Source organism: Arachis stenosperma, chromosome 8, assembly GCF_014773155.1.
Source record: "Arachis stenosperma cultivar V10309 chromosome 8, arast.V10309.gnm1.PFL2, whole genome shotgun sequence".
NCBI lineage: Eukaryota > Viridiplantae > Streptophyta > Magnoliopsida > Fabales > Fabaceae > Arachis > Arachis stenosperma.
In genome coordinates this window covers 51,397,795-51,424,185 of record NC_080384.1, presented here as the reverse complement: position 1 = coordinate 51,424,185, position 26,391 = coordinate 51,397,795, and the positions used below count along the sequence as shown (strand labels likewise).

Sequence of the window (26,391 nt, the reverse complement as noted above, 5' to 3'; positions counted from 1 at the left end):
GGGCCATCCAATTCCATCAAGTCCATCAATCTCCGGTTACCCACCATAACAAAAATAAAATTAAAACAAAATAAAACTTTAAAATATTTAACAACCTTCTTTACCCCAAGATTAAACTTAAAAGAAAGAAAAAAGAAAGATATGCCTTAGTTAATGGATAGACAGGTTAATTAGAAAAAGGGCGGGTAGAAGAGGGGCAATATTGTACATTCACTTAAAACTATAAAAAGGATCCTCCAACGAACTTTGGGAACATTTCAAACCGCCTTTTTTTCCTTTCTTCCTTTCATTTCTCTCTTACACACTCTCTCTCTCTGCTTCTTCATTCTTCATTCTTCATCTCCGTGTCACCGCCGAGTCGACTCGGCTAACTAACTAACTAACTAACTCAGCCGGCAACTCGGTAATCAATTCGCTGAGTTGAGAAATGGAGAATCTGATACAGCTTGTGAACAAGATACAGAGAGCATGCACCGCCCTCGGCGACCACGGCGAGGACGGCAAAGAAGGTGCCGTTCCCACTCTCTGGGACGCCCTTCCCTCTATCGCAGTCGTCGGCGGCCAGGTTTCTCTCTTCATTTCTTCATTCGGTTTTAAATTGCAACAATTTCCGCTACAATGCCGATGCGATATACATTACGGTTTTAAATCTTTTGGAATATTTGATTTTCTCCATTGAAATTGTAATTTGATTCATTAATATGATTTTTGTTATTATTTGGTTTATGTTGATAGATCACATTTGGTTTTTCATGTTTCCTTTGTTTTCTTTCGTTCTTGTACTGAGATTCCACCGAATGAATGCAGCTTAGGTTTTTGCGATCGATTATTTTTGTTTAATTTAGTTAATGATATTGCAGAGCTCTGGAAAATCTTCGGTGTTGGAGAGTATTGTCGGAAAGGACTTTTTGCCTCGTGGATCTGGTAACTTCATTCTGTTGTGTATATTGAATTTGATTAAATTTGAAAAAAATAAAATATGAATTGAATGTACCTAAGTAAGTTAATCCAGACATATTTTCTGAGCATGCTTGAATTAGATTTAATATTATGGAAAAAGAAAGTTATCTTAGTAAGCTTTAGATTATAAGGTGTTTTGATGAACAAGTTAATAAATTACAAGGCACACAGTTATGTGCCTTATGATTGATTGATGTTAATCTCTGTCTCCATGATATGAATCTGTTAATAGTGAACTATTTTGTTTATAATTGCAGGTATCGTAACTCGGCGTCCTCTTGTTTTGCAACTTCATAAGATTGATGAAGGGAGGGAGTATGCAGAGTTTATGCATCTTCCAAGGAAGAAGTTTACTGATTTTGGTAATTGTGCAACATGAACTAATTTTCCCTTTTTAATAATCACTATCTCCCCCCCCCCCCCCCCTTTTTTTTTCCCCTGTCATGTATGTATTGTACTTACGTATCTGATAAATGTTGCTTATGATTATTTTGTAATAATTAAGTGATAACTAGTTCTAATAATAATAACAACCAAGAATTCTCAAATTCTCCTGTTAACCTGTACAGTCTAACAAGTTTAGAAGTTTAGTTTCCCAAATTCATTCAAGAATAAACTCTTGCAAGTTCGGTTTTACCTGCGATTCGCTGGTTTAGCTGAACTCTCGAGTTTAATTACTTTGATATTAATCTGTATGCTGCCGTTTCTTTAGTGGATACTAATTTTCCTTTTCTTTAGCTGCCGTTAGGCAAGAGATCTCTGATGAGACTGACAGAGAAACTGGTCGAACCAAGGGCATTTCTTCTGTTCCTATCCATCTTAGTATCTACTCCCCTCATGGTGAGACAAGATTTATATAACATATTTAGTAGCAATCATTTTCTTTTCAGCAGCAACGTTATGCATCCTTCAATTATTTACAAGTTTGAAAGATTTGTTTCATCCATTTAATTTGGTGATTTTGGCAGTTGTTAATCTAACACTGGTTGATCTTCCTGGACTTACAAAAGTCGCCGTTGGTGAGTTCCAAAACTTGAATTTTTCCTATAAAACATTAAGACCAGATTTCTAGCTGCATTATACTATGAAAAAAGACACCTTTATAGTAATCGCTAAATTTGGTCGGGTTATTACAGATGGTCAACCAGATAGCATTGTGCAAGACATTGAAAATATGGTTCGGGCTTTTATCGAAAAGGTAATAGTTCTTAAACAGTGAATACATGCATGTGTGTATATTGAGGAAAGAAATATGCTTATAACATATCAGTATGAAAGGTTTGCATTGTTGAGAAAATGTGGTGCAAGCTAAATTTACAATCATGTAATTGAGATTTTAAAGTAGTTATGAAATTTTACTTATTGCAGCCAAATTGCATCATTTTGGCAATATCTCCGGCTAATCAAGATCTTGCTACCTCAGATGCAATTAAGATTTCCCGTGAAGTAGACCCTAAAGGTAAGTGCTGAACATAAAGCACTTGGATTGATGGAATTTGTTACTTAAATTTTTTATATTTAATTAATTGCATAAATTAGCTAAACTGAAACTATAGAAGATGTTGATATTGTAAATAATAAGAAAGGTTTGTGACATCCAAGAACAGAACAATAAGCTTTGTTTCTTCAAGTTTTTATTGCCGGCTCCTTAACTAAGCATAGGAATTTTTATATGATTTGTCAATAATAACAAAGACAGTATAATTTTAATAGCAATTGATTGGATGGTAGGATTACCATGTGGCTGAAGTTTAGTTGTTTCTGAAAATCGTTGTAACACTTCTCGGTTTAACTCATTTATCAAAACTTTTAGGGGAAAGGACATTTGGAGTTTTGACAAAGATTGATCTTATGGACAAGGGTACGGATGCCGTGGATGTAAGTATTCTCTTCCCTCTCACAATATGGAAAATTTGCCATTTCAAAATCCTTCCCCTCTGGTGTCTTTAAAGTTTTCTACATAGGAAGAGTTAGTTTGTGATTAGTGAAAACAGTATGAACTATGGCCATAGTATATACAAGTAGGATTACAACTATATGTCAGAAAAATGCCAGTATGTCACATTGGTAATTATCATCTGCAGTTCGACAAGTGTCATTTTCCTTATGTTGAATATCTACTCAGTGGATTGGACGATGAAAAATTATTATCTTGGCTTATATTTGTCTTTGCAAGTCTCAACACAAGAAATGGAATTAACCATATGTAGTTATAGTTCTTAAAGTCACTTCATCTTATTAGTTCTTCTTCCTGTTTCCCTTTTCTAGATCCTTGAAGGGAAAGCATATAAGCTAAATTTCCCTTGGATTGGTGTTGTCAACCGCTCCCAAGCAGATATCAACAAAAATGTTGATATGATTGCTGCTCGACGTAGAGAGCAAGAGTATTTTGAAACTACTCCAGAATATAGACATCTCGCAAGCAGAATGGGCTCAGTGCATCTAGGAAAGGTGCTATCTAAGGTATGCCTAAACTGTAATTCTCTTAATAATGTCATCTGTAGTACTTGAAATTGCATTAAGTGCTGATTTTGGATTACCAAATGATTTGTTTAAAAAATGTGTTGTTGATTATTGTCCTTTTTGTTTCTCAATGCTTGTTAAATCAGCATTTGGAAACTGTCATAAAGTCTCGGATCCCAGGCCTTCAGTCACTAATTAGTAAGACAATCATGGATTTGGAAATGGAACTAAATCGCATTGGGAAACCTATTGCTGCAGATACTGGAGTAAGCCACATCCTCCAACCCTCTCCCAACACCAAATTACAAAGTAACAAAGAAAATTCAATTTGTAATTGTCTTTCATCATTTTCAGGGGAAGTTGTACACGGTAATGGAAATCTGTCGAAGTTTTGATCAGATATTTAAAGATCATCTTGATGGAATGTACGTCCTTCCCTATTGTTTGGTTTATACAATGAAAAACATGAAATGCTTTCATCTCAGCCAGATCAAAATTGATTTTGGGAACGCTTAAATTTCTACAGACGCCCTGGTGGTGATAAAATTTACCAAGTATTTGACAATCAGTTTCCAGCAGCTCTTAAAAGGCTACACTTTGACAAACATCTTTCAATGGACACGGTGCGAAAACTAATAACTGAAGCAGATGGATATCAACCTCACCTCATCGCTCCTGAGCAAGGATACCGCCGTCTTATTGAATCTTGTGTAGTATCTATTAGGGGCCCTGCTGAAGCAGCTGTTGATATGGTATGTTTTCATGTAACACAATATTAGTTGTAGTGACCGGTGCAAGTTACTCAATTGATATTAAACTTCTATAATTTTCAGGTTCATGGAATTTTGAAGGATCTGATCAAGACATCTATGAGTGAAACCCTGGCAAGTAATTCATTGTTTATTTTTATCTTTCGTGTCTGTATATAATTATATATACTATAGTGATTTTATAATAATTCAACAATATACCAAAGTTGATATATCTTTTTTTGTTCAGCGTCTTACTGGCTGCAATCTCTTTTAATTATAGGAACTAAAGCAATATCCCACCCTTAAAGTAGAACTTGGAGCTGCAGCCAATGAATCATTGGAGAGGATGAGAGAAGAAAGTAAGAGAGCAACTCTGCAATTGGTAGACATGGAATGTGCTTATTTAACTATCGACTTTTTCCGCAAACTTCCTCAAGATGCCGAGAAGGGTGGAAATCCAACTCACTCGCTTTTCGACAGATACAGCGATGCTTATCTTCGTCGAATTGGTAAGAAACTATAATTCAGCTAAAGAACATAAGATATTTGTTTTTGTTTTCTAATTCTTCTTTTCAATAATTCAAACAAAACTCCTTTAGCAGTGTTTCATATCATCATATATTGCATAGGTACAATCATAACCCAAATATACACATTTTCACTAGGCATTGTTTTCCTGCATTTTACATTCACTGAGTTTCCTTGAATACAACAGCAACCACTGTATTGTCCTACGTGAACATGGTATGTGCAAGCCTCAGGAATACTATTCCCAAGTCTGTAGTTTATTGTCAAGTACGCGAGGCTAAACGCAGCTTACTCGATCATTTCTTCACAGAGTTGGGGAAGAAGGATGTGAGTTTTCTTTCTTTTTTTTTTTTTTTTCCTTGTATAGCAAGTCAGATGAAAAATGAGGCAATGACCATACATTTTGCATGCTTTTATGTCTTTTTCGCCAGGGAAAACAACTATCTGCGTTGCTGAATGAGGATCCGGCAGTGATGCAGCGCAGAACCTCGCTCGCAAGAAGGCTAGAGCTATACAGAAATGCCCAAGCAGAAATTGAAGCTGTTGCATGGGATAAGTAGAAAGCACCAATGCTACTGAGCCGAATTCGGATTTTAGATTCTTTTGTGTATGTCGAGGGGAGGGAGCATAATCATTCTTTAAACACTCAGAGGAGAGTAGAATGGTTTTTGACATAAACCATTGAGGTTTCAGGCTCATTGGTTTAGTTATTTATTTTTACCTGATGTAATTCATTTGTATTCAGCATTTTTTTATTGTCTAGTTAATAAAGGAATCCATTTTATTCATCTTTGCTTATTCTTTTGTGTAAAACAAGAAGAAGATGGTGGTATGTAGCCAGAGATTAATTTTGATACACTGTATAAAGAAAGTATTTTATATTATCTCAACTATCATAGTAGATGTGTAGTCATGTCATATCATGTACAAGAGGAATATTCCTTCGTTAACTTTGTATAAAGGCACTGGCGTGCCTAATCAAAAGCAGTTAGTATTTTGATTTTTGAATTAGTGAAACACATGATAAATTATTAATCGCAAATAAAATAAGGGTACTGTTATTACCTGAATTTTATAGGGATAGCAGACAATTCTATTGTATCAAAATTATATACAATATAGTATTATTAAAAACGGAATAATTTTTTTGGTGACTAAAAAGGGAATAATTTAGTCATACGAGCTACACTCCCAAATAATCATGGTTTCGTTTAATAATTTCTAATAGGTTTAATATATATCGAAAAAAAATATAGAATAATAAAAATGTACTATAACAAATTGTCCTAGTATAATTTGTTTTATTCTTGTGAACGTAAAAAAAATAAAAAAATCATTACAAGTGCCAAAAATATTAAGTCCTCTAAAGGTAAAAAAATTTAAAAAGCAAATTTATCATAGAATGAATACTTCAATTTAACATTTGTATCCGCTATAATAATTATTAATAATAAAAAATTTAATTTATATACAGCATTTCAAAAAATAAGCAACATACATTATTTATTTATTTTGATAACTGAATCCATAGTCTGTTAAGAAAGAGCAAAGTAGTTGTATAATGTTTAGAGAGACAATGATAGCTCATAAAATTATTATATCTAAATAATGAATGACCAATCAAAAGATACTTAAATTATTTTTTTATTAATTTAATGTTGATAATAATTAATTATAATAGAAATACATAAGATTAACCACAATTTTTTTTTAATTTTTTGTTTTTATTCATTTAAAATTTTTTAAATAAATCAAAATAAAAAATGACAACAAAAAATTGTGATTAATTTTATATACTCTTTGTGTACTTCTATTATATTTAATTATCGTCAATATTAAATTAATAAAAAAATAATTTCGATAATCATAGTAAATGTTTTACTTAAGAGGGAGCGATAAATATTACAAAATTAGCATTATAATGCAATGTTATAAAAGCCTGATAGGTAAGGGTGCATGATAGTTCACAGGTGCATGACAGTAAGAGAAGAAGGGTGAGGAAGCATGCAGAGCTTGTTATACCTGTTTGATGTAAGTGTAGTTAAAAATATGATGAAAATATGCTATAACAAATTGTCCTAGCATAATTTGTTTTATTCTTTTGAACATTAAAAAAAAATCATTGCAAGTGCAAAAATACTAGGTTCACCAAAAATAAATAAAAAGTAAATTTATCATAGAATGAATACTTCGATTTAATATTTGTACTTGTTATAAAAATTATTAATTATAGAATATTTAATTTATATATCGTATTTGAAGAATGAAGCAACATGTATTATTTATCAAAAACTAACTAGATTATTTTTTTATTATTTTAATGTTGATAATAATTAATTAGAATAGGAGTACATAAAGAATACATAAAATTAACTATAAACTGGAAAAAAAATTTGTAATTAACTTTATGTATTTTTACTATAATTAGTTATCATCAATATTAAATTAATAAAAAATAATCTAAATAACAAGAATAAATATTTTACTTAAAAGAGAATGAAAAATATTATAAATTTAACATTATGATACAATATTATAAATCACCTGGCATCTGGCCCTATTACAGCACATACATACACAATTCTTTGTTTTGATATAGTCTTAGTTTATAGTTAGTTATCAATAATAATAATAATAATAATAATAATAATAATAATAATAATAATAATAATAATAATAATAATAATGATAATAATAATAATTTTTTTTTTCTTTTTTCCAGTTCAATTAGTTGCTACACTGTACTACTGAGCAACACAATAGATCTAAACAAGCATATATCTTGTTCCGTTAGTATGTCATAATCTTCCGACCTTATATCTTCCATTACATTCATAATTGTAATTGGAATGTCTTACCTATTCATATTAATATAATACGGATTAATTCAGATGGATTAAGGATTTTTTAGGGTTTTTTAGACAGTAAAAAAATTTTTTTCTTTTCTTTCGTGATCTTAAATTTTAATTTTAGGTAAGCAAAAACTTGGTTAATATTACAAGTGTAAAAAGTGCACGCAATTAATTCCACAAGAATGATGAGCTTATAAGAAGAAATATTCATTAACTTAACATTTTAAGATTTTGAATTAGATGTGGTGTCTTTTCATTTTATATCTCACTTAGTTCTTCTTCAAAATCTCTCCAAGTGACCCAAAAAACCTATAAAATTTTTTATACTGAAAAAAGACGAAACATGGAACATCTATATAAACATTATAATTGAAAAAAAATGGTCATGGAAATATCAAAAACAAATTTATAAAGTAGAGAAATGATGCTCAAAGTTAGGTTCTGATGAATATATAAGATGATCATGATTACCACCTTGTACCATACACTATCCCCCACAACAACAACCACCAAACTTCTTCCACCTTCAAACACAAGATTAAGAAAATAAAAACTTTTTTTATTTTATCCCCCCCCCCCCCAAGTGTCAATTTACTTCCTATTCATATTTCAAGCAACTATTGCTACTCTTAAGTCTTAGATTTTTTTTTTCTTTCTTACTTTGTGGAGTCTATGAATGGCAAATATAAGATCTTGGAATCAAATGTGGCCATCTTTTCTTGTCAAGCAGTGGTTTTGCATCATCAGTAAATACTTGCAAGAACACAAATTATCAAAGTTTTCTGCCTCCTCCATACCAGAATATATCCAATATGATATGCAAACCTGTATGGCATACATATGAATTGAGGGTAAGTTTCAAATTTTTTTTTTCATTTTTTAAATTCTTTTACACCTCTTCTCTGTGAGGCTATTTTGAAGCTTGTTCACTTTGATCTAGTTCAGAGTGTTTTACCTTCAACATTTCAAAAAAAAAAAGGGAAATATAAGTTTTCAAATATTAGCATAAATTTTAAAGATAAAAAACAATAAGGATTTTTTTTAAGAACAACTCATTTTTCAGCATTTCTTTTGTAGAAGCTAAAAGTAACAGCTTATCAGAAAATTTTTACTTTTCAACTTTTACAACTTTTATAAAAAGACTTTTGATTGGAAAATAACTTATTAAGAAGCTAAAACAAACACATTCCAAATCTAGCTACAAATTATTGTTCTCCCTTTTGAATTTGCAAAATCTTTTAGTTACTAGTTTAGTATTGTGATGATTTTATTACAGTATCTTCAAAATGATCAAACAACAATCAACAACTATCATATTATCTGCTCCCTACACTCTAGGATGGGTTGGAATTGGATTTTCAAAAGATGGCATGATGGTTGGTTCATGTGTGATGGTTGGATGGATTAACAAACACGGCCACGCGAAAATCAAGCAGTTTTACTTGCGCACCAAGAAACCGTCGGAAGTCTTAGAAGACAAAGGTGAACTGCCACTAAATAATTTGCCTGCAGCAGTGGCAACCAATGGAGCTGAAATTCATTTGGCTTTTCAGTTGGAGATGGAAACTCCATTGGAGAGGCAACAAGTTCTTTTGGCTTTTAGTATTAAATATCCAAAGAACAATAACCATCTCTCCAAGCATGATGACAAAACATCTTTTGTATTTGATTTTACTTCAGGTACTGAACTTTTTCTCTATAAGACTGTTGTTACATTAGTATTATTCTTGAAGTGTATGCAGTTTCACACAATTTTCAATTAAATCCTTATAGTTTAAGTATTTATAATTAAGTTCTTCAGTTTTTCAACCAAGACTTTTATCAAAGCATCATAGCAGATGTGCTATTTTTATAATTACTCTCTCTTTTATTACATAATGTGATGCTTTTTCAATTTCTAGGCCTTTTTTCAAAAGAAATTTTTGATTTAATTACTATGGAGATGTTTATAGTTTCACTCTAACTATCAATTAGTTATGTGTACTTTACAGCAATTTTTAGGAAATAACAATGATTCTAGTATACGGGTTTGATCACAAAATTTGTAAACTAGAGGGTCTTGGTTGAAAAACAACATAGGCATTTAATAAAAAAAGTTTAAACAGTATAAAATTAATCTAAAACTTTTGGACTATGCTACATGTACACTAAAATCAACTACCAAAGTCTGCCACCAGTATAATACATGTTGGAATACAAATACACGTTGAAAATAAATTAAATCACACATGTATTTATACACAAATACGTTGGTAACTGATTTTAGTGGCTGATTTTAGTGTACGAATAGTATTTTTGAAAACGTTTATATAATAAGAAAAGCTTCATTACAAACTTTTATACTATAAAAAACTTATTGAAAATTGAATAAAACTATAAGATTTTCTAAAGTAATTTAACAGAACATTTTTTCTTTTTGCCTTCTCTTAACAAACAAAATTTGAGTTAGCTAGATTTAAATAAATTTAACCACCAATTTAATCTCAAATTATCACTTTTAAGAAGTACAAACCAAAGTAGAAATTCATATTAATCCAAGAACTAGTTACTTCTCTTTTACATATATGACTTGGTGAAACATTTGTAGCTTCTTATGATAGTTGATCAACTCTGTACTTCAATCAGGTTCTAAGGGCCCTTTATCATCATCTAATGAGTTGATTCAGATGAGGAAGAACCATGGAATTGTAGGTATAATAGGATGGGGTCTAATCCTACCTATAGGGGTGATCATTGCTAGATACTTCAGGCATAAGGATCCTCTGTGGTTCTATTTTCATGCAGCCATTCAATTTGTTGGATTCACATTTGGTCTTGTTACAATCATTCTTGGATTGCAACTCTACACCAAGATGAATGCTCATATATCAGCTCACAGAGGCATAGGCATTTTTGTCTTTGTACTAAGCATTCTTCAGGTTTGTCACCAACTCTTAATATATAATAGGTTTAATTATTCTGAAGATCTATGTAATTTCGCTTAACTTTCAATTAATTTGTTGTAATTTAGAAGTTCATAATCAAGTTCTTGTATTGCGCGAAAGTCTTCATTCAGGTTTCTATAATTTAAACATTTCTATTGAAGTCTTTTTAGTATATAAATGTTTTTTTCAATCAAATAGTTTTAAAATGTTGCAATATTATCCATTAAAAGGGCTTGATCACAATTTTTTTTTTTAAATTAGAGAAACCTATATGAAAAACTTTTGTACAATATGTGAACTTGGTTAAAAATATTGAAATTATAGGGACATGATAAAGAGTTTTATACAATATAGAAATTCGATTACAAACTCTTAAAGTATAAAAATCCTAACTGAAAAAGTTGAGTGAAACTATAAGTAGCTTGAAAGTAATTTAACCTAGATAATACTATAAGTATTCTACATCTCTCACTCTTAAGTACAATTTGAACTTTCAGATATTGGCTTTATTTTTGAGACCAAACAAGGATTCAAAGATTCGAAGAATCTGGAATTTGTACCACAATTGGTTTGGAAGGTTGGCAATGGTATTTGCAACCATGAACATAGTGTTGGGAATACAAGCTGCTGGGGCAGGAAAAGAATGGAAGATAGGCTATGGAATCCTTTTTGGTATAACAGTTGTTGTAGCCATTGTTCTTGAAGTATTAGCATATTTGAAAAGACAAGAGATGAAATATTTGCCTCCAAACTTCCAAATAGACCCTTTTAGAGGAGTATCTACATTTCCAACTCATCTTTAGTGAAAACATATATTCTGTTTTATTTTACTTTCATTTTTTAGAGCATGTGCATAAACATTGCCATTCTGTTTGTTGTAGTCTCATAAAATTTGCAGAAACAAAGTTTTCTGCATTAAAAAAATTTACTAATCATTGTAATTGAGGCATTTTGAAATCAATTCAATATAAACATGTACAAAGCTTAGTGAAATCCCTAAGATTAAATGTTTAAAAACAAATATAAACTTATGCATCATAATTAAGTGGACATAGGATGTGAAGAAAATACCTACCTGCATTGCTGCACATATCTATATGCTTACAATGAAAACAAACTATATACAATAATAAGTTTCAGCCTTTTGCTTATTGTATTTAAAAAATAATTATCTTTATTAATATGTTCACATTATTTCAGTTATAACAACTCAATAACCAGTCAACCAAAAAAGGGAGGAAAAAAAAAAGAAAAAGAAAGAGAGAAAATAAAGTATATACAGTTGAACCAAATTAACTAACAGAGCCAGTGCCATTGATAATAATGTAACCAAAAAATAATTAGAAACAGTCTAATAGTTCCTGTAATTAATATATCAAAATTGTCTAAACTACATTAAAACCAAAATCTTCATCTTGAAGGCATCTCTGAAATGACCAAAATCAATTATGATGAAGCTGCAGACAAGCAAGATTATCAGCATTAGTGCTGTTCCCCAAACAACTTGAACAAAATTGTTTCAAGATTTGATGAATTTGAATCAGCATAAAGATTTTGTAGGTGAGACAATACCTTTGCATTGAAGAAAAGCCTCCAAGTCTTCCATCTTAAAAAAGGAGACATCTGCATGAATTTGATGAATTTAAATCGTGGAAATGTCATAATTTCTTCAAAGCTCAAACAAATATAGTAACATCAACAAACTGAAAAGTAATGAATGTATAATACACACCAAAAACTTCCAAAGCATAGTGTCGATATAAAGCTGATACACTGCGATTTGTAATTGAATTCCGGAAATGCTTGAACTCCAACCATATAATATCACTTTTTGCAATTTATCAACCATAACTGCTATCTTTCATTAGTAACAAACAGGACTTCGAGTTAAGCAGTAGCTGTACAATCTTTACTAGAAGAGATGTTGATTGACCTGGGAGCATCACTTCCTCTAACTATTCGGTTATAATTAACTTTGAACGACTGAGAGCCATGGGGTCGAGTAAGCAAACTTATCGGCATTCTAAGAGTCTGCTTCCGGTTTCTTCGTCCTCTAAGTAAAATGCTGAATGTCTTCTCACCATCCATGTTCATTTCACTGCTGCTACTGTGATCATTTATTCCAATGCTTTGACTTTGGTTGTTCCCAGAATTTTCAGTTTGAGGAAAATTTGGATTACCATTTTCTTTAACACCTTCCGAAACAGCACTAATCACTTCACTTTCACTACTCTCTGAAGTCAACCCTTTCACTTCTTTATTGGATTCCCCAATGTTGTCAATGCTCTCAGGCAGAACTACACCTGAACCTTCAGTTACATGTCCCTGCACCTGTGGCTCCAAAATGTGATCCTGGAGAGGTTCAATGATAGCTGCTGGCAGAGGATATTCCACAGGCTGACAAACAGGCCAAATGGCTCCAGGACCAAACTTACATACATTTGGAGGGTTCAGACTGCACTGCCAAGTAAAATGATTAGCATGAAAAGCACCGGTGGTGACTGGAAAGTTGGTGGTTGTCACTGACTGAGGTTGACTATACGGAGGATACATAAATGGCAATGGTTGCATCATGTTTGGTGTTGGGGGTGGTGAAGGGTATGCATGATGAGGAGGCAGCACAGTAGCAGGACTTGGAGGAACATGATGAACATTCATGTTCACTGGCCAAGGGCCAATAGTAGGAACAGCACCAGGACTAGGAGGAAGTGTTGCATTCATTGCAATTGTTGGAGCCCGTGCCATGATAGGTGATGGGTTGAATGGAGCTGCAGACGCAGATAATTTTTTATACGGAATGCCCTGAGCATGACTCTGAGTTGGACTTGATGATGATGTATTGAACTTCATATTCTCACTATCCTGGGAGACAGGAGTTGAATTATCGATCGAGTCAAAACCACCTGATGATTTGCTTGCATCTGTTTCTTGTTTGTGAGAGTCTACAGGAGCATCCACTACCCCAACCAATATGCTATTATCAGATGCTTCTTGAGCCTCTACATCCCCAGATTCTAGAGCCTCAGCATTCTCACAATTTTCTTGCACAAAATCAATGATTTTGGTTTCCTCTTTCTGCTCAGCAACTGTAGTATCATCTTGTAAACCATCTACGAAATATGCTGGTGAATCATCATGCTTCTCTTTAAGTGTATCATCCACCTCTTCCAGGTTTGAGTCAGTGTTTATATGGGCTTCAATGTCCTCCGCATCACGATTTCCAAGATCATGTTCATTGCAGAGATCATGTTCATCGCCACCAGGAATCTCGCTTTGAGGATTATAGACTTGGAACTTGGAAATTGTTCCCGGGGGAGCCAAGGCTACTTCCTTGTATGAAGGAGATTTTCCAAGGCTAACTAGAGAAGTCTTTCCCGGATTAGCATCATTCACAGATGAACTTGTTCCAGAGTCTGAATGAGAACTCAAAGGCTTGTCCACAATTTCTGTCTCATTTGTGGAGGTCTTGGAAGCCGCAGGCGTAGACTTAACCCTGTATGCAACCGATTTGACTACTTTCCTTCCAAATTTAGTGCCTTGTGAGATATTCACAGCATGATTTTCAGCATGAACACCATGTGAAATTGTTCTTTTCTTCAAGAAATAATACCTGCTATTCTGATTAGTACTCCTTACCAAAGGATATTCTGTGCCAGCTTCCACATTCTTCTTCTGGTAACTATAAACTTTGCCAAGAGTGGCACGTCTCTGCCTCACACGACGACCATGTGAGCCAGCTGATCTTGGCCTTTGAACTGGTTGCCATCCATCCTCCCCATCACCATGCACTTCAGACACAACTTCACCAGAAATATCCTGCTTTTCATCCGAGATCTTTTCTAAAATAGGCTGTTCTGAATAGGATGCAGAGTTGCTCCCCGGGTCAGAATCTGCCCTACCTTCAGGTTCAGGTTCATGTACCTCATCATCTGAAATCTCTTTTGGAGTTTCCTTCGAAGACTCATCAGAACTCGTAGATCCGGTGCTCTGGTAGGATTTGGCCCGCACCTGACAAATTAGAAAATGCTTGGTGCATTAGTAATACATCAACTACTCTATATTCACCTTTTCAAATCAGCAAAAAGCCGGCACATACTTGGGTTTATAGTTAGTTTCCAAAAAACAAATTGTGCAGTTGATTCCATATAAAGGTTAAGAATTTTCTACCTTTAGTATCTGGCTTCTTCTTTTTGCTGCCACATCTCTTCCTTTGGCATCTTGGTTAGGATTAATGTAGTCAAGTAGATCTGACACACTGAAAAAATCCAACGAAATATAAGAAAGAATATCTACAGATGTTATTATACAACTATCATGGATATCAATACAAGATATTCACGATTATTAACAACTGTATCCCTATTGATTCTATCACATCATACTCATAATAAAATTATTTAATAAGAAAAAATTGAATGATGGTATACCTTAGATGCCCTTTACTAGCTATTGATGCATCAGGCTTCCGTGTACCATTTCGAGCAGCTTCTTGCTGTTCAAATGCCTTGGATTCAAAATACTCAAGCCAAGCGGCAGCATCCTGCACATTTCATCACAGAACTGTACTATAAACAGGTATAAATTTTTGTATGATTTTTACTTACTGATGGCATACTCTCTTAAACAATGATCTATGACAACTGTTAAGAATTCAATATACATATCAACACTTTAACAAGTCTTGGATTCAACAAATTACTGTTTGCATAACAAGGAAGAAATTACGCGTAACAACATACCTGCGTACGCAAATCATCAGGGCCAAGTTTTGCCCGCAAAATTTGCAATGTTGTTTGCTCATGCTGCACACTCAATGGATATGCTTCCATTAAAGAGAGAGCTATTGCTATAGCATGATAACTTGCAGCTGTCTGCAGAGAATGAAATTCAATAGAGATGTAAGTATCATAAAAGGGTGATCACATAAACAAATAAAAGATGGAAGGTTTCTATTGGCGCTCACAATTCAAGAAAAAACATTGTACGTTCAATAACATGACTAAACTAAAACCTGAATATGATCTGGACCAAGTAATCTTTGGTTGCACTTCAAAGCTTTGTGAAGATATCTAAGAGCAATGTGTACATTTCCTAGACCTTCTTCCATCATAGCGACATTGATGTAAGTTGCAGCAGTGTTTGGATGAGATGGGCCACAAGTTAGGTGCAGAAGATATAAAGCACGCTTTACATACCTGATAGAAGTGCAGAGAAGAAAAAGATTATAAGATTAAAAGTCAAATAGTTTTTTAAGACACTTCACTACATTGTACAACCACAAAACATACTTCAGAGCCAACTCTGTGTGTTGAAGTCTATAATAGAAAACTGCAAGATCCCCATAACTCTTCATAGTATCTGGATGATCCAGGCCTAATTCTCTCTCATTAATATCCAAAGCTTTTTGTTGATAAATTGTAGCCTGCAATTAAAGAAAAAAGTATTATAAAAACTAAGTTCAACTTGGATACTCAAACAAGAAAAGTATATTCAACATTTGGACATTAGACCTGATTGAAGTCTCCAGTGTGATATAAAACTACAGCAAGAAGGCTGTATGCTCCTGCCGTCATCCGATGGTAAGGACCACAAACTGCTACGAGCTTGGCAAGAGCCTGTCACCAACAAATTGTAGCAAATATCACACAATAGAACCAAAATGGAACTATAGTATATACGAACCTTATCCGAAGCTGAAAGTTTTCCAGACAAAAGGTCTACAGACAGATATACCTTTGTACCGAAGGTAACTGCATCCTCGAGCTTTCCCTTGTCTAAAGCTGTTTTGGATGATTCTAGGAGCTGCCTTCCATCTGCAGATGAGCATGCGGCTTGCTGCAAAGATAATAAGTGCAAAGTTCAGTTCTATTAAAGCAACATTGACAATTATGTCAGAGAACATATAATTATATAGCGGAAAGCTATCCTTTATAAATAAATATTTTCCGCCATGCTTCTTAATGGGAAACTTTTATCCACATCCAGTTGTATTCTTCTTCCTTATATTAATGAAATTCTTATTTTATCCAAATATATATTCTCTTTTACTCTACCTTATGAACTGGCACCAAGCTGACAATATCAGATTTCTGAAAGGGAGTTGGAGAATCCAAATCAAAATCCTTTGGGACAAGCTCAATCCCCACCTAACAAAGACAGTAACTATTAGAAACAATAGAGACACAAGACTCTAGATAGAGACACAATATCATAGCAATAGGAAAACTACAATGTATGAAACATAAGTGTCATGTTATAGCAATTGGAGAACCACAATCTATAGAAGATAAGAAACGGTTAAGTATTTACATGTATATATATATCTATATGAACATATGTTGGAAATATTTAAAATATATGTTTAACAATCAAGATAGTCTAGAACAAAAAGCCTACATAAAGCATATCTTAATTCTTAATTCTTAAATGTTAACAAAATTTCTATATATTACAGCAGAATCTTTAAGCAGTACCTTGTGACATAAACCTCGTAAAATTGCAAACTTCCTCACATCCTTGTAATTCGAGCTGCTAAGATCCCAATTAAACCTTTTCTTCAAAAACACCTCAAGCCATCTCCAAACTAAAGGATGAACTTCAGATGAATTAACTAACTCTCTATTCTCAGGAACACCAAGAAGCAAATTCAATGCACAAGCTACTGATGTTGCTATTTTCCCCTTGTCATCAACAGCAGAAATCACTGCCTGCAGGATGTGCTTGAAAGCTCGAACTATCATCTCATGAAGGCAAAGTGATTGCACATGTGATAATTTCTCAGAAAGCTTGACCTGTAGAAGACAAGCAATAAGCAAAGATCATAAAACATGGAAAATCTACCATAAGTGATTCTAACCCAAAGATACAATCCATTACTGAATCTTCTGTGAAGAAATGCAGCAGACAATACCAAAGCATGACGCAATAGAACGAAAAAGGGGAAGGAGAATAATTGCGGATAAACTAGATAACACCTATCTGAAGTCATAGGATTGTGGGCATGTTAATATAATATTTAAACTTCCATTTATAAATTACAACTATAGAACTTTTTAGAAGCTCAAATATAAGAACAAAGGGGAAGGAGAAAGAAGGGCCCCTTAGACTTATAATTAAGTTGATGAATAAAATGGTGAATAAGTTCAGAGCACTCACAACTTGTCCAAGAGAACGCATTCGAAGACCCCTAGTATGCATAAAATCAGTTAGGGTGCGACCATCAACTGGAGACAGTTCCAGTGAGCCAAAATCTGCTACCTGTATTGCATAATTAATAAAAGTAACTATGAATCTTCCAAGTCTTCTTGACTAGAGAGCTCTTCAGACAATCAACCAAACAGAATTCTATTATTACCAGTTTCGGAAGCGCGACATCCGTGTAATATTTCTTTGATAAGTCAACCAACTCTTGTATAGACTGCAAAAAACATGAGATGGTTAAACTAAGAAACTGGATAAAATAATTTGAGTTCAGTTTAGAAAACAAGGAGATGATTGTTACAGTTACAATACATACCTTGCGGTGCAGTCCAGTCCCTGATTCTTTCAATCGGATAAAGGCTGCTTCAGATAATATCTCCTTCAGCACTCGCTCATTCTCAGCTGCTGTAGTTTCATGCTGAGATTCTACAAATGGAGAAACTTGTACCTCTCCATTAGCACATTCAACTAGGGGTTTTGAATTCTCTGATGCTGAATTAGCATTGTTTGAATCGGGTTTCTTTTTGTTGTTCTTCAGGGCTTTAAGGGGTTTCCCAAGACCCTCAACCTTCATCTCATTTTTAGCCTTTTCTAAAGAAGGTTTCTTATCTTTTTCTGCATTGTTTTGGTCCTGCAAATGTTGTATCCAGCAAGCTCCAAGTTCCCATCTAACAAAATTGTCCGAACTCACTTCCTCTTTTTCAAGCTTAGCAAGACTTTCTTTTATCAGCTTCTCCACAAAATCATGGGAAGCACCAACCTCTTCGTGCTCAAGCGTTTGCACGTGAGCCATTTGTTTATTGTTCTCTGATTGTGTTGTATTGTGAAGAAGTAATCTCAAACTGCAAAGAAGAACAGAATAATTTAGGTGCTATCAAGACATGATAAATGAGAGAGGGATCAATCAAGAGAGGGGAAAATAATAAGTATTGATGTAAAAGTGAGCAAGCTGAAAACTACAACAGAATACAACAACAACAAAGCTTTATCCCACTAGGTGGGGTCGGCTATATGGATCAAATGACGCCATTGCACCTTATCATGTATCATGTCTATAGTGAGACTGTTGACACGTAAATCTCCTTTGACCACCTCATGTATAGTCTTTTTAGGTTAAAAAAATAATAAAGAACAAAAAAATAAAAAAATAAAAACTTGTGCAGAACTTATGAAGAGAAATAAGAAATAAAAGTCATAGAAGTAGGTAAAAGATTTTACAATGCCACAGTTAGGAAAAACATCAAAACTGCTGATGGATCTCTTTCTGAGACCTTAAACCCGATGTCATATAGCTTTAGAGACAAAAGAAATTGTAGCTAGTAATATACAAAAGAATGAACCGGGAATGCATTCGAGTCAATTAGTATTATGTAAAGATGTAAACTATTGTAACTGTAAAACATTGAATGGTTCAAGAACCTGTTAATGTTGAGTGCATTGGCACCGCCATCTGGTTGATCAATCAAGTCAATATTTTGTTGAGATTGACGGTTCACGTTTTCATTAACTCCACCATCAACTTTCACAACAACGACATAACCACTATATCTTACATTGATAACACCTAAAGTTATGATGTCCTGCAAATAAAATGTGGAACATTGATCAGTTATATTTAAGGACTAAAGAAGCATCGTAAAGAGACAATGCAAACAGGTACTTTAAAAATTTCGTACATGTGCAGCAGTGTTCTCATCAGCAGTGATTCCTTTCAGTAGATTTCTCTCCACTAAATCCTTTTCATTTACTCCGGTCGCATCTACTCCATCAATTTTAGTATCAATCTTACAGTTGGCAAAAGAACCATCTTTCACAACTTTTATACTCAAGTCACCTATTCTCTCGGAATAAACAATATCGTTTTCTCGAGCTGAGCCGCTAAAATTTGGATCTTCCATTACATTTTTAACGGCCTTTATTGCTCTGAAAATTGCAACATCGACAAATAAGCTGTGCAGAAGGAACGCTTTTCTATCACGAACTTGCCTTTCTTCTGCGGTCTTGCAAGGCATAGATGCAATAAACGAAAACTCATTGGACCACGGAAACAAATCAAACTTTCCATCCCTTCCTAGACCACCACCATTTCCTCCCCAAGCTTCATCCTCCACAGGAAGAGGAGTGAAAAAAGATGGTGATTGTGCTGCAACAGGAGGAACAAGCCATGTGTTCGCTCTGAAACCATAGGGAAGATTGCCAAACTGGAGACAAATTACAAATAAGGAAGGTTAATAATAATAATAGAAGCCATTAACATGATCTATATAAAATATAAAACAACCAAAAGTTCACCGAATACCTTGTTACGTTCTGAAAATGCCTTCAAGAGATCATCATAAGCCTGAAATTGTGAAATAAATCTTTACAATGTTATAACTAGAGTAAACCAAACTACCAAGGCATAATCCACAAAAATTGCAGTGAATTCAATCAGAACAAAAAATCAAGTGAGACTATCTTAAACAAAGAGTGTATAAAAAAAACACTAACATTATCAAAAGCTCTGCTGAGCTGTCTCAACAAATCGACGAGATTGTGACACAGAATCCGCTGCTTCCCAACACTGTAAAAACCCTTCCTGCAAGCTTCAACGTGCACCACTTTCCCATTACACAGCTTCACCTGATAACAAATAAAAAAATAGAACAAATGCACTTCAATTGTATCATTTCACTTTCAGACAACAAACAAAAAAGCAACTACAATAAATTCAAGGATCAGAGAGCTTTACATCAAGAGAGAAGAGATAATCCTCCTCCAATATCTCCTCCATGCGCCGCCTCGCCGCCCTCTTAATATCTGCACACAGTTTCCCTCACTCATTTCAGTATGACAACACAGTTCTAGAAACATCTATACCACTCATTTGCACTTGAAAAAATTAAAAAATCATACAAGAATATCAAATTAGTGGTTATGAATGTTCTCGAAGTAAGCATTAAATGTGCTCGATATGGATACAGGTATTTGTCAACCAAAGCTCGCGCCAAAACTTGAGTTAGTTATTCAGTTAGTTTCAGCTGGAATAGTTAGTTATTTACTTACTTACTTAGTTACGCAGAATAACCAACTCCAAAAGGTGAAACTAACCTAATAACTAACTCACAGAAAGTGGAAATAAAGAGAAAATGCACACAGAGAGAGAGAGATTACATTGGAAAGGAGGAGTAAGGTGTGAGAGAGAGAAGAACTCGTAGAAGCTTCCGAGCTTCGGGGACGAGTGGCTGATCTCGCCGTCACCGTCAGAAGCTGCCGCCGCCGCAGCTGCCGCATCTTTCGGCGGTTGCTTTTCAGACGGCGTTTGAGGCTTACCGGATTTAGGTGTTGTTGCGGCGGCCGGATTCTTCGCCGGCAATGGCGGAGACGAGGGGCCGAAGGCGGTGGTGCAGGCAACGATATCGAGGAGTCTTCTGACGTGTGCCTCCGCTCCAGCTTCGTCATAGTCCTCTGCGAAAGGCAAGGAACAAGATAACTTCTACGACGTCGTTTCAATAATTTTTTTTATAATTTATTTTTTTATTTTAATTCAATCATGTAATTTAAATTTAATTATACCTTCAACCAAAGTGAGGATGCAAGGTTTCAGTGCAGACACGTCCACCGTGTCCTTCAACCGAGGGCCCCTTACCTGAAAAAAATAAAAGTAGATTTTAAATTAAAAAAAAAGAAAATAAAACAAAGATAATATTATCTTATTAATATTAATAATTTAATATCATATAAAAATTAAAGTATTAATTTTCATGTACGGAATATTATTGAGTAGTATTACATGATCAATAAATATTATAATTTTTTTTAATTTTTGACCAATAATAATCTATCTTTATATTTACAGAAATTTTATGTACAAAAAATATATAATTTATATTATATTTATTAAAATTTATATACATAAATTAATATAATTTATTTTTATATTTTTTAAATTTATATATAAATTAATAAAATTTATTTATTAAAAATAATTTAATAATTATCTAATTAAATAAAAAAAATATTAAAAATTAATAGTCTTTGAAATTTTTTCTACTATTATGAATTATTATGAATTTCTCTATTATTATTATGAATAGAGTTTAGTTTATAATATGTAGCTTTATTTATGACTAATAATGCAACCATAATTATGTGTCCAATATTGAAATTCAACCTTTTTTATGCATAATTTGCATCGAAATACAGACTTTACATTCGCCAAATACAACATTACAACTTCCGTACGAAAGTTGGTCATCCATATTTTTTTATTATTTAAAAACTTTTTCGCAAGTTAAAATTTTATATAAGACGACCTCGCCTAATATACCAACTATATAGATCTATTTTTGGTGATACTTCTCAGACGGTGCATGAATATTATTGGTTCTCAATATTCATATTAGTCAAACTGAAGTCAAACATATTGAAATTAACACGGCAGAATGTCTTGCATAATGTCCCAATTCAAACAGTATAATTTTTCTTTTCTTTCCAAATATAGTTAGTCCCATACGGCAATAATATAATCATTGGTGGAAACTAAAACAATTAATAAAATTATAAAATATATTAATTAATTTACCTCATGTGATAGAGAAAAATTTGTGATGTAACATGTCTCTGTATTCACCGATAAGAGACGTCTAACATCTATTATTCTGTCCGTTGATATTCCCTAATTCAAAATAAAGGGAAAACTTTAATAATATTGCATCAATTTAAGTGTAACAATAAATAAATAAATAAATAAAATAGTGAAAGCTATGTGACAAAACTTGGAAAAGAAGAAGAAGAAAAATATTACAATGACCTCAAGCTTTGGAATTTGGTTTAATTAAAAACTAGTTTCTCAAACAATTTTTTTGTCTATATGTTACATTGTCAAAATGATATTTCACAACCACACAAATATATATGCACAACAGCATGTACACGCCTCAACTTGTAATTGAAATAAAGCCAAAAAAAATTACAAGATATTTTATAACTCATAAATATAATTAACAATTAAATATTTACATGAAAAAATTAAAATTAAGCATAGGTTTAGAAACTAGTTAAAACGTTTTGGTGATGCTTGGTTGACATAATATATCGTTAGGAATAATAATTTTTTTCAAACGTTTTGGTGATAAAGTGAGCAACTTAATGGTTGAACACTTTTTCCATCCGCTAATGATAATTAATAATATTAATTAATCTACTAAGCATAAAGTTCAGCACTGAACAAGCACAATCTAGAAAAAAGATAACAAATGAGAATCATGGCAATAGCCATAGTCAATGCACAAATTAAAAATTATACTATTTTATTAAGTCAAATTTTAAATTAATGGAAAAAAAAAAGAGCATACCTTGAGAACAACATGAGTTTCATCAACAAGGTTGACAGTCATATCTATGACAACCGGAAGAACTGCAAAATAATAATTAAAATATTTTTCATAAATTTTTAATCAAATAGTTAAATTAAAAATTCTAAATCTTTAGAGATTAAATAGTAAAAAACTAATTAAATGACATAACTCATTACAGTGTCTCTTTTCGCATTCAAATTAATTGGCTTAAAGAATTAAGATAAACTTCGTTTAAGACTATTCAAGTATAATAAGAAATTAAGAAAATTATATAAATTAGATGAAAATTTTGTTAATTAATTAAATTACCCTTCTCTTCCTTCTTCTTCTTCTCTCCCTTGGCCTTTCCACTTCTGTTCCTTGGTGCCATTCTCAGATTGATAAAACCAAATTGGTATCTTTAATTCCCAGCACTCTTATATAAATACACAGAAAATAAATACATAAATATATATTATAAATTAGTGGAAGATTATAAAAAACTATGAACCAAGGCTTATTCATGGCCTAATAATAATAAACAAAAATTTTGAATATAACTAAAAATATGTAATTGAAATAACACCACTAGGATAGCAGCAATAACAACAAAGTCTTATCCCACGAAGAGGTTTAAGTTAAATAGAATAGTGCAAAAAAATTACCAAAAAACCAAGAAGGCAAGAGCCTTGTATAGTAATGAGAATTCTGAAGAAGAGTGACAAAGACAGAATATGGAAGAGTCTTTAATGCATTGCTTGCTGAGTTGGTAGCCAATAACAATAACTATGAAAGGGGTATAAACTGAAAATGAAAGTTGAGTTTTTGGAGCAGAGAAAAGGGAAGGGTAGTTCAGAGTAGTGAAGTAGCATATAGTACTTTGTGTTTTCTGAGAAGGTGGATAATAAAAATGGATAGAAAGATAGAAAGATAGAATAGAATAGAAGGAGAGAAAAAATGATAAGAGGGGAAGCAAAATGGAAGAGGGGAAGCACAAATATAGAGGATGGTGTGATAAGGAAGGAAGGGCTGAGATTCAATGCTCAGAAAAAATGATAATAATATGGCATTTTTTTATGGCAGCATGCTACCTCATACACACACACTTTCCTTAATTATCAATTTGTCCTATGTTTTTGTATTTTTTTAAATATATAAATAATATATAATTTTTATTTTTGACACTATTAAACATTACAAAAAAAAAGTTTATAGGGTTATCTAATCAGATTTATATATGTAAATAATTTTTAAAGGATAAATAATAAAAAATGCATTTAAATTATCTTAAGATTGACAAGAATATTTTTAAATTTTACTATCGATAAAAATATTTTTAAATATTTTTAAAACATAAAAAAACATTCAAATGAGATCAAAGATTTATTCCGCTAATAGAAAAAATGTGGCAGGGGCGCGTGGCTAAATCTGGCGTGAGCGCGTGACTAAATCTGGCGTGGGCGCGTAGCTAATATAGTAGTTACCGTGGCAATAATGAGAGGCGCGTGGCTAAATCTGGCATGAGCGCGTGGCTAAATCTGGTGTGAGCGCGTGGCTAATATAACAGTTAACGTGGCAATAATGAGAGGCGTGTGGCTAAATCTGGCGTGGGCATGTGGCTAATATAGCAGTTAACGTGGCAATAATGAGAGGCGCGTGGCTAAATCTGGCATGAGCGCGTGGCTAAATCTGGCGTGGGCGCGTGGCTGGCGTCGGCGCGTGGCTAATATAGCAGTTAACATGGCAATAATGAGAGGCGCGTGGCTAAATCTGGCATGAGCGCGTGGCTAAATCTGGCGTGGGCGCGTGGCTAATATAGCAGTTAACGTGGCAATAATGAGAGGCGCGTGGCTAAATCTGGCGTGTGCGCGTGGCTAAATCTGGCGTGAACGCGTGGCTAAATTTGGCGTGAGTGTGTGGCTAAATCTGGCGTCGACGCGTGGCTAATATAGCAGTTAACGTGGCAATAATGAGAGGCGCATGGCTAAATCTGGCATGAGCGCGTGGCTAAATCTGGTGTGGGCGCATGGTTAATATAGCAGTTAACGTGGCAATAATGAGAAGCGCGTGGCTGGCTAAATCTGGCGTGAGCGCGTGGCTAAATCTGGCGTCGGCGCGTGGCTAATATAACAGTTAATGTGGCAATAATGAGAGGCGCGTGGCTAAAGCTGGCATTAGCGCGTGGCTAAATCTAGCGTGGGCGCGTAGCTAAATTTGGCGTCAGCGCGTGGCTAAATCTGGCGTGGGCGCGTGGCTAATATAGCAGTTAACGTGACAATAATGAGAGGCGCGTGGCTAAATCTGGCATGAGCGCGTGGCTAAATCTAAAGTGGGCGCGTAGCTAATATCGCAGTTAACGTGGAAATAATGAGACTCTAACATTTTCTGCTTGTCATATCGCTCTTTTTCATTAAGCGCGTGGTTAATATAACAGTCAACGTGACAAATGATGAGACTCTAACATTTTCTATTTGTCATATCGCTCTTTTTCATTAACATAAAAACATTTTAGTACATAAATAATGAAATATGTATTTTTGTTATATTTTTAAATAATTTAAAGAAATTTTTATCAATAACAAATATTGGAGGCATTTTTATGGGAACAACATAATTTGAGTACGTTTTTTGTAGTTTAATCTTTTTTAAATTATAAAAAGAGTTATTTTTACTAATATAATAATATACAAGTAAATGTTTGTTTAATTTTTTTTATAGTTTTTAAGAATTTTTTTATTTTTAAAAGAATATATATATAATTAATCACCAACCAAAACGTCAGTTAATGGGTGACTATATATGCTAAATAATTTAATCTGAAGTCTCGTGTTCAGATCTTAGTTATTATGCGTAAATATATTAAAATTCTTATCTCTTAAGTATTCATATGTAATTGAATAAAATTGTCTTCAATTGTGTAGTTTGGTTAAAATGTTAAAACATTTGAATAATCTAGCATTTTCTTCTTTTTTTTTTTCGAAATAATTTTTTTTAGGATTTTATTGTTTCACTTTTGAATCTATTGGCTGCTGAATGTAATGGTGGAGAAGAGGGGACCATTTATTACAAAGATAGGGTCCAAAAACCTTATTATTGGTCTTAAATTTCGTCGTAATTAGGAACTTTGAGGCTGAATTTCGTAATATAAGCTTGAATTTCAGATTTCGCATTAATGAAAGTGGCTTGCTGAACCGTTGAGGAACTCCTTCAAAATAGGAAGATAGATAGTAATTGAAAAATGTAAAATTAGTGTAAATTTAAGACCAGATATTATCCCTTTTTATTACTATTTTTTATTACTATATGTTATTTTAAGTTTATGGTATATAAACAAAATTTCTACTAATATAAAAAATAAGAAATAAAAATGTTGAATAATTAAAAAAAAAAGAAA

At 33.2% G+C, this 26,391-nt stretch overlaps 3 protein-coding genes across 3 annotated transcripts; 2 read left to right on the top strand and 1 right to left on the bottom strand.

The window, feature by feature from the left end:
- Positions 1-285: 285 nt before the first annotated feature.
- Positions 286-5,524, top strand: LOC130946297 (dynamin-related protein 5A-like). Its single transcript, XM_057874973.1, has 16 exons — positions 286-565; positions 861-924; positions 1,218-1,322; positions 1,699-1,800; positions 1,929-1,979; positions 2,097-2,158; positions 2,329-2,419; positions 2,774-2,838; positions 3,229-3,423; positions 3,570-3,689; positions 3,778-3,848; positions 3,950-4,175; positions 4,257-4,307; positions 4,456-4,684; positions 4,891-5,030; positions 5,135-5,524. The coding sequence occupies exons 1-16, from the start codon at positions 428-430 to the stop codon at positions 5,261-5,263; spliced, it is 1,839 nt and encodes a 612-aa protein (XP_057730956.1). The 5' UTR covers positions 286-427; the 3' UTR covers positions 5,264-5,524.
- A 2,697-nt stretch (positions 5,525-8,221) lies between these two features.
- Positions 8,222-11,282, top strand: LOC130946173 (cytochrome b561 and DOMON domain-containing protein At3g61750). Its single transcript, XM_057874848.1, has 4 exons — positions 8,222-8,406; positions 8,832-9,235; positions 10,181-10,473; positions 10,977-11,282. The coding sequence occupies exons 2-4, from the start codon at positions 8,842-8,844 to the stop codon at positions 11,280-11,282; spliced, it is 993 nt and encodes a 330-aa protein (XP_057730831.1). The 5' UTR covers positions 8,222-8,406; positions 8,832-8,841.
- A 375-nt stretch (positions 11,283-11,657) lies between these two features.
- On the bottom strand, positions 11,658-23,963 carry LOC130944360 (protein REDUCED CHLOROPLAST COVERAGE 1). The gene is made up of 26 exons (XM_057872651.1): positions 23,663-23,963; positions 23,328-23,433; positions 23,016-23,077; positions 22,244-22,336; positions 21,235-21,307; positions 20,833-21,126; positions 20,411-20,478; positions 20,170-20,301; positions 19,979-20,020; positions 19,356-19,880; positions 19,099-19,259; positions 17,996-18,521; positions 17,834-17,896; positions 17,635-17,736; positions 16,953-17,270; positions 16,533-16,625; positions 16,213-16,314; positions 15,990-16,094; positions 15,768-15,901; positions 15,491-15,674; positions 15,219-15,350; positions 14,907-15,019; positions 14,647-14,734; positions 12,212-14,487; positions 12,052-12,102; positions 11,658-11,936 (listed from the first exon to the last, which is right to left on the bottom strand). Exons 2-24 carry the CDS (start codon positions 23,386-23,388, stop codon positions 12,367-12,369), a joined length of 5,592 nt encoding a protein of 1,863 aa, XP_057728634.1. The 5' UTR covers positions 23,389-23,433; positions 23,663-23,963; the 3' UTR covers positions 11,658-11,936; positions 12,052-12,102; positions 12,212-12,366.
- Positions 23,964-26,391: the final 2,428 nt, after the last annotated feature.

What these genes read in the sequence shown, in the direction of transcription:
- LOC130946297 (XM_057874973.1), top strand. Translation starts at nt 428, where the DNA reads ATGGAGAATCTGATACAGCTTGTGAACAAGATACAGAGAGCATGCACC. An exon ending in CCGTGAAGTAGACCCTAAAG is followed by an intron (nt 2,420 to 2,773) that starts GTAAGTGCTGAA and finishes CAAAACTTTTAG; the next exon opens with GGGAAAGGACATTTGGAGTT. An exon ending in AGGGTACGGATGCCGTGGAT is followed by an intron (nt 2,839 to 3,228) that starts GTAAGTATTCTC and finishes TCCCTTTTCTAG; the next exon opens with ATCCTTGAAGGGAAAGCATA.
- LOC130946173 (XM_057874848.1), top strand. Translation starts at nt 8,842, where the DNA reads ATGATCAAACAACAATCAACAACTATCATATTATCTGCTCCCTACACT. An exon ending in TGTATTTGATTTTACTTCAG is followed by an intron (nt 9,236 to 10,180) that starts GTACTGAACTTT and finishes TACTTCAATCAG; the next exon opens with GTTCTAAGGGCCCTTTATCA. An exon ending in TTGTACTAAGCATTCTTCAG is followed by an intron (nt 10,474 to 10,976) that starts GTTTGTCACCAA and finishes TTGAACTTTCAG; the next exon opens with ATATTGGCTTTATTTTTGAG.
- LOC130944360 (XM_057872651.1), bottom strand. Translation starts at nt 23,388, where the DNA reads ATGGCACCAAGGAACAGAAGTGGAAAGGCCAAGGGAGAGAAGAAGAAG. An exon ending in CATCCTCACTTTGGTTGAAG is followed by an intron (nt 21,127 to 21,234) that starts GTATAATTAAAT and finishes TGCCTTTCGCAG; the next exon opens with AGGACTATGACGAAGCTGGA. An exon ending in TCAGCAGAGCTTTTGATAAT is followed by an intron (nt 20,021 to 20,169) that starts GTTAGTGTTTTT and finishes TCACAATTTCAG; the next exon opens with GCTTATGATGATCTCTTGAA.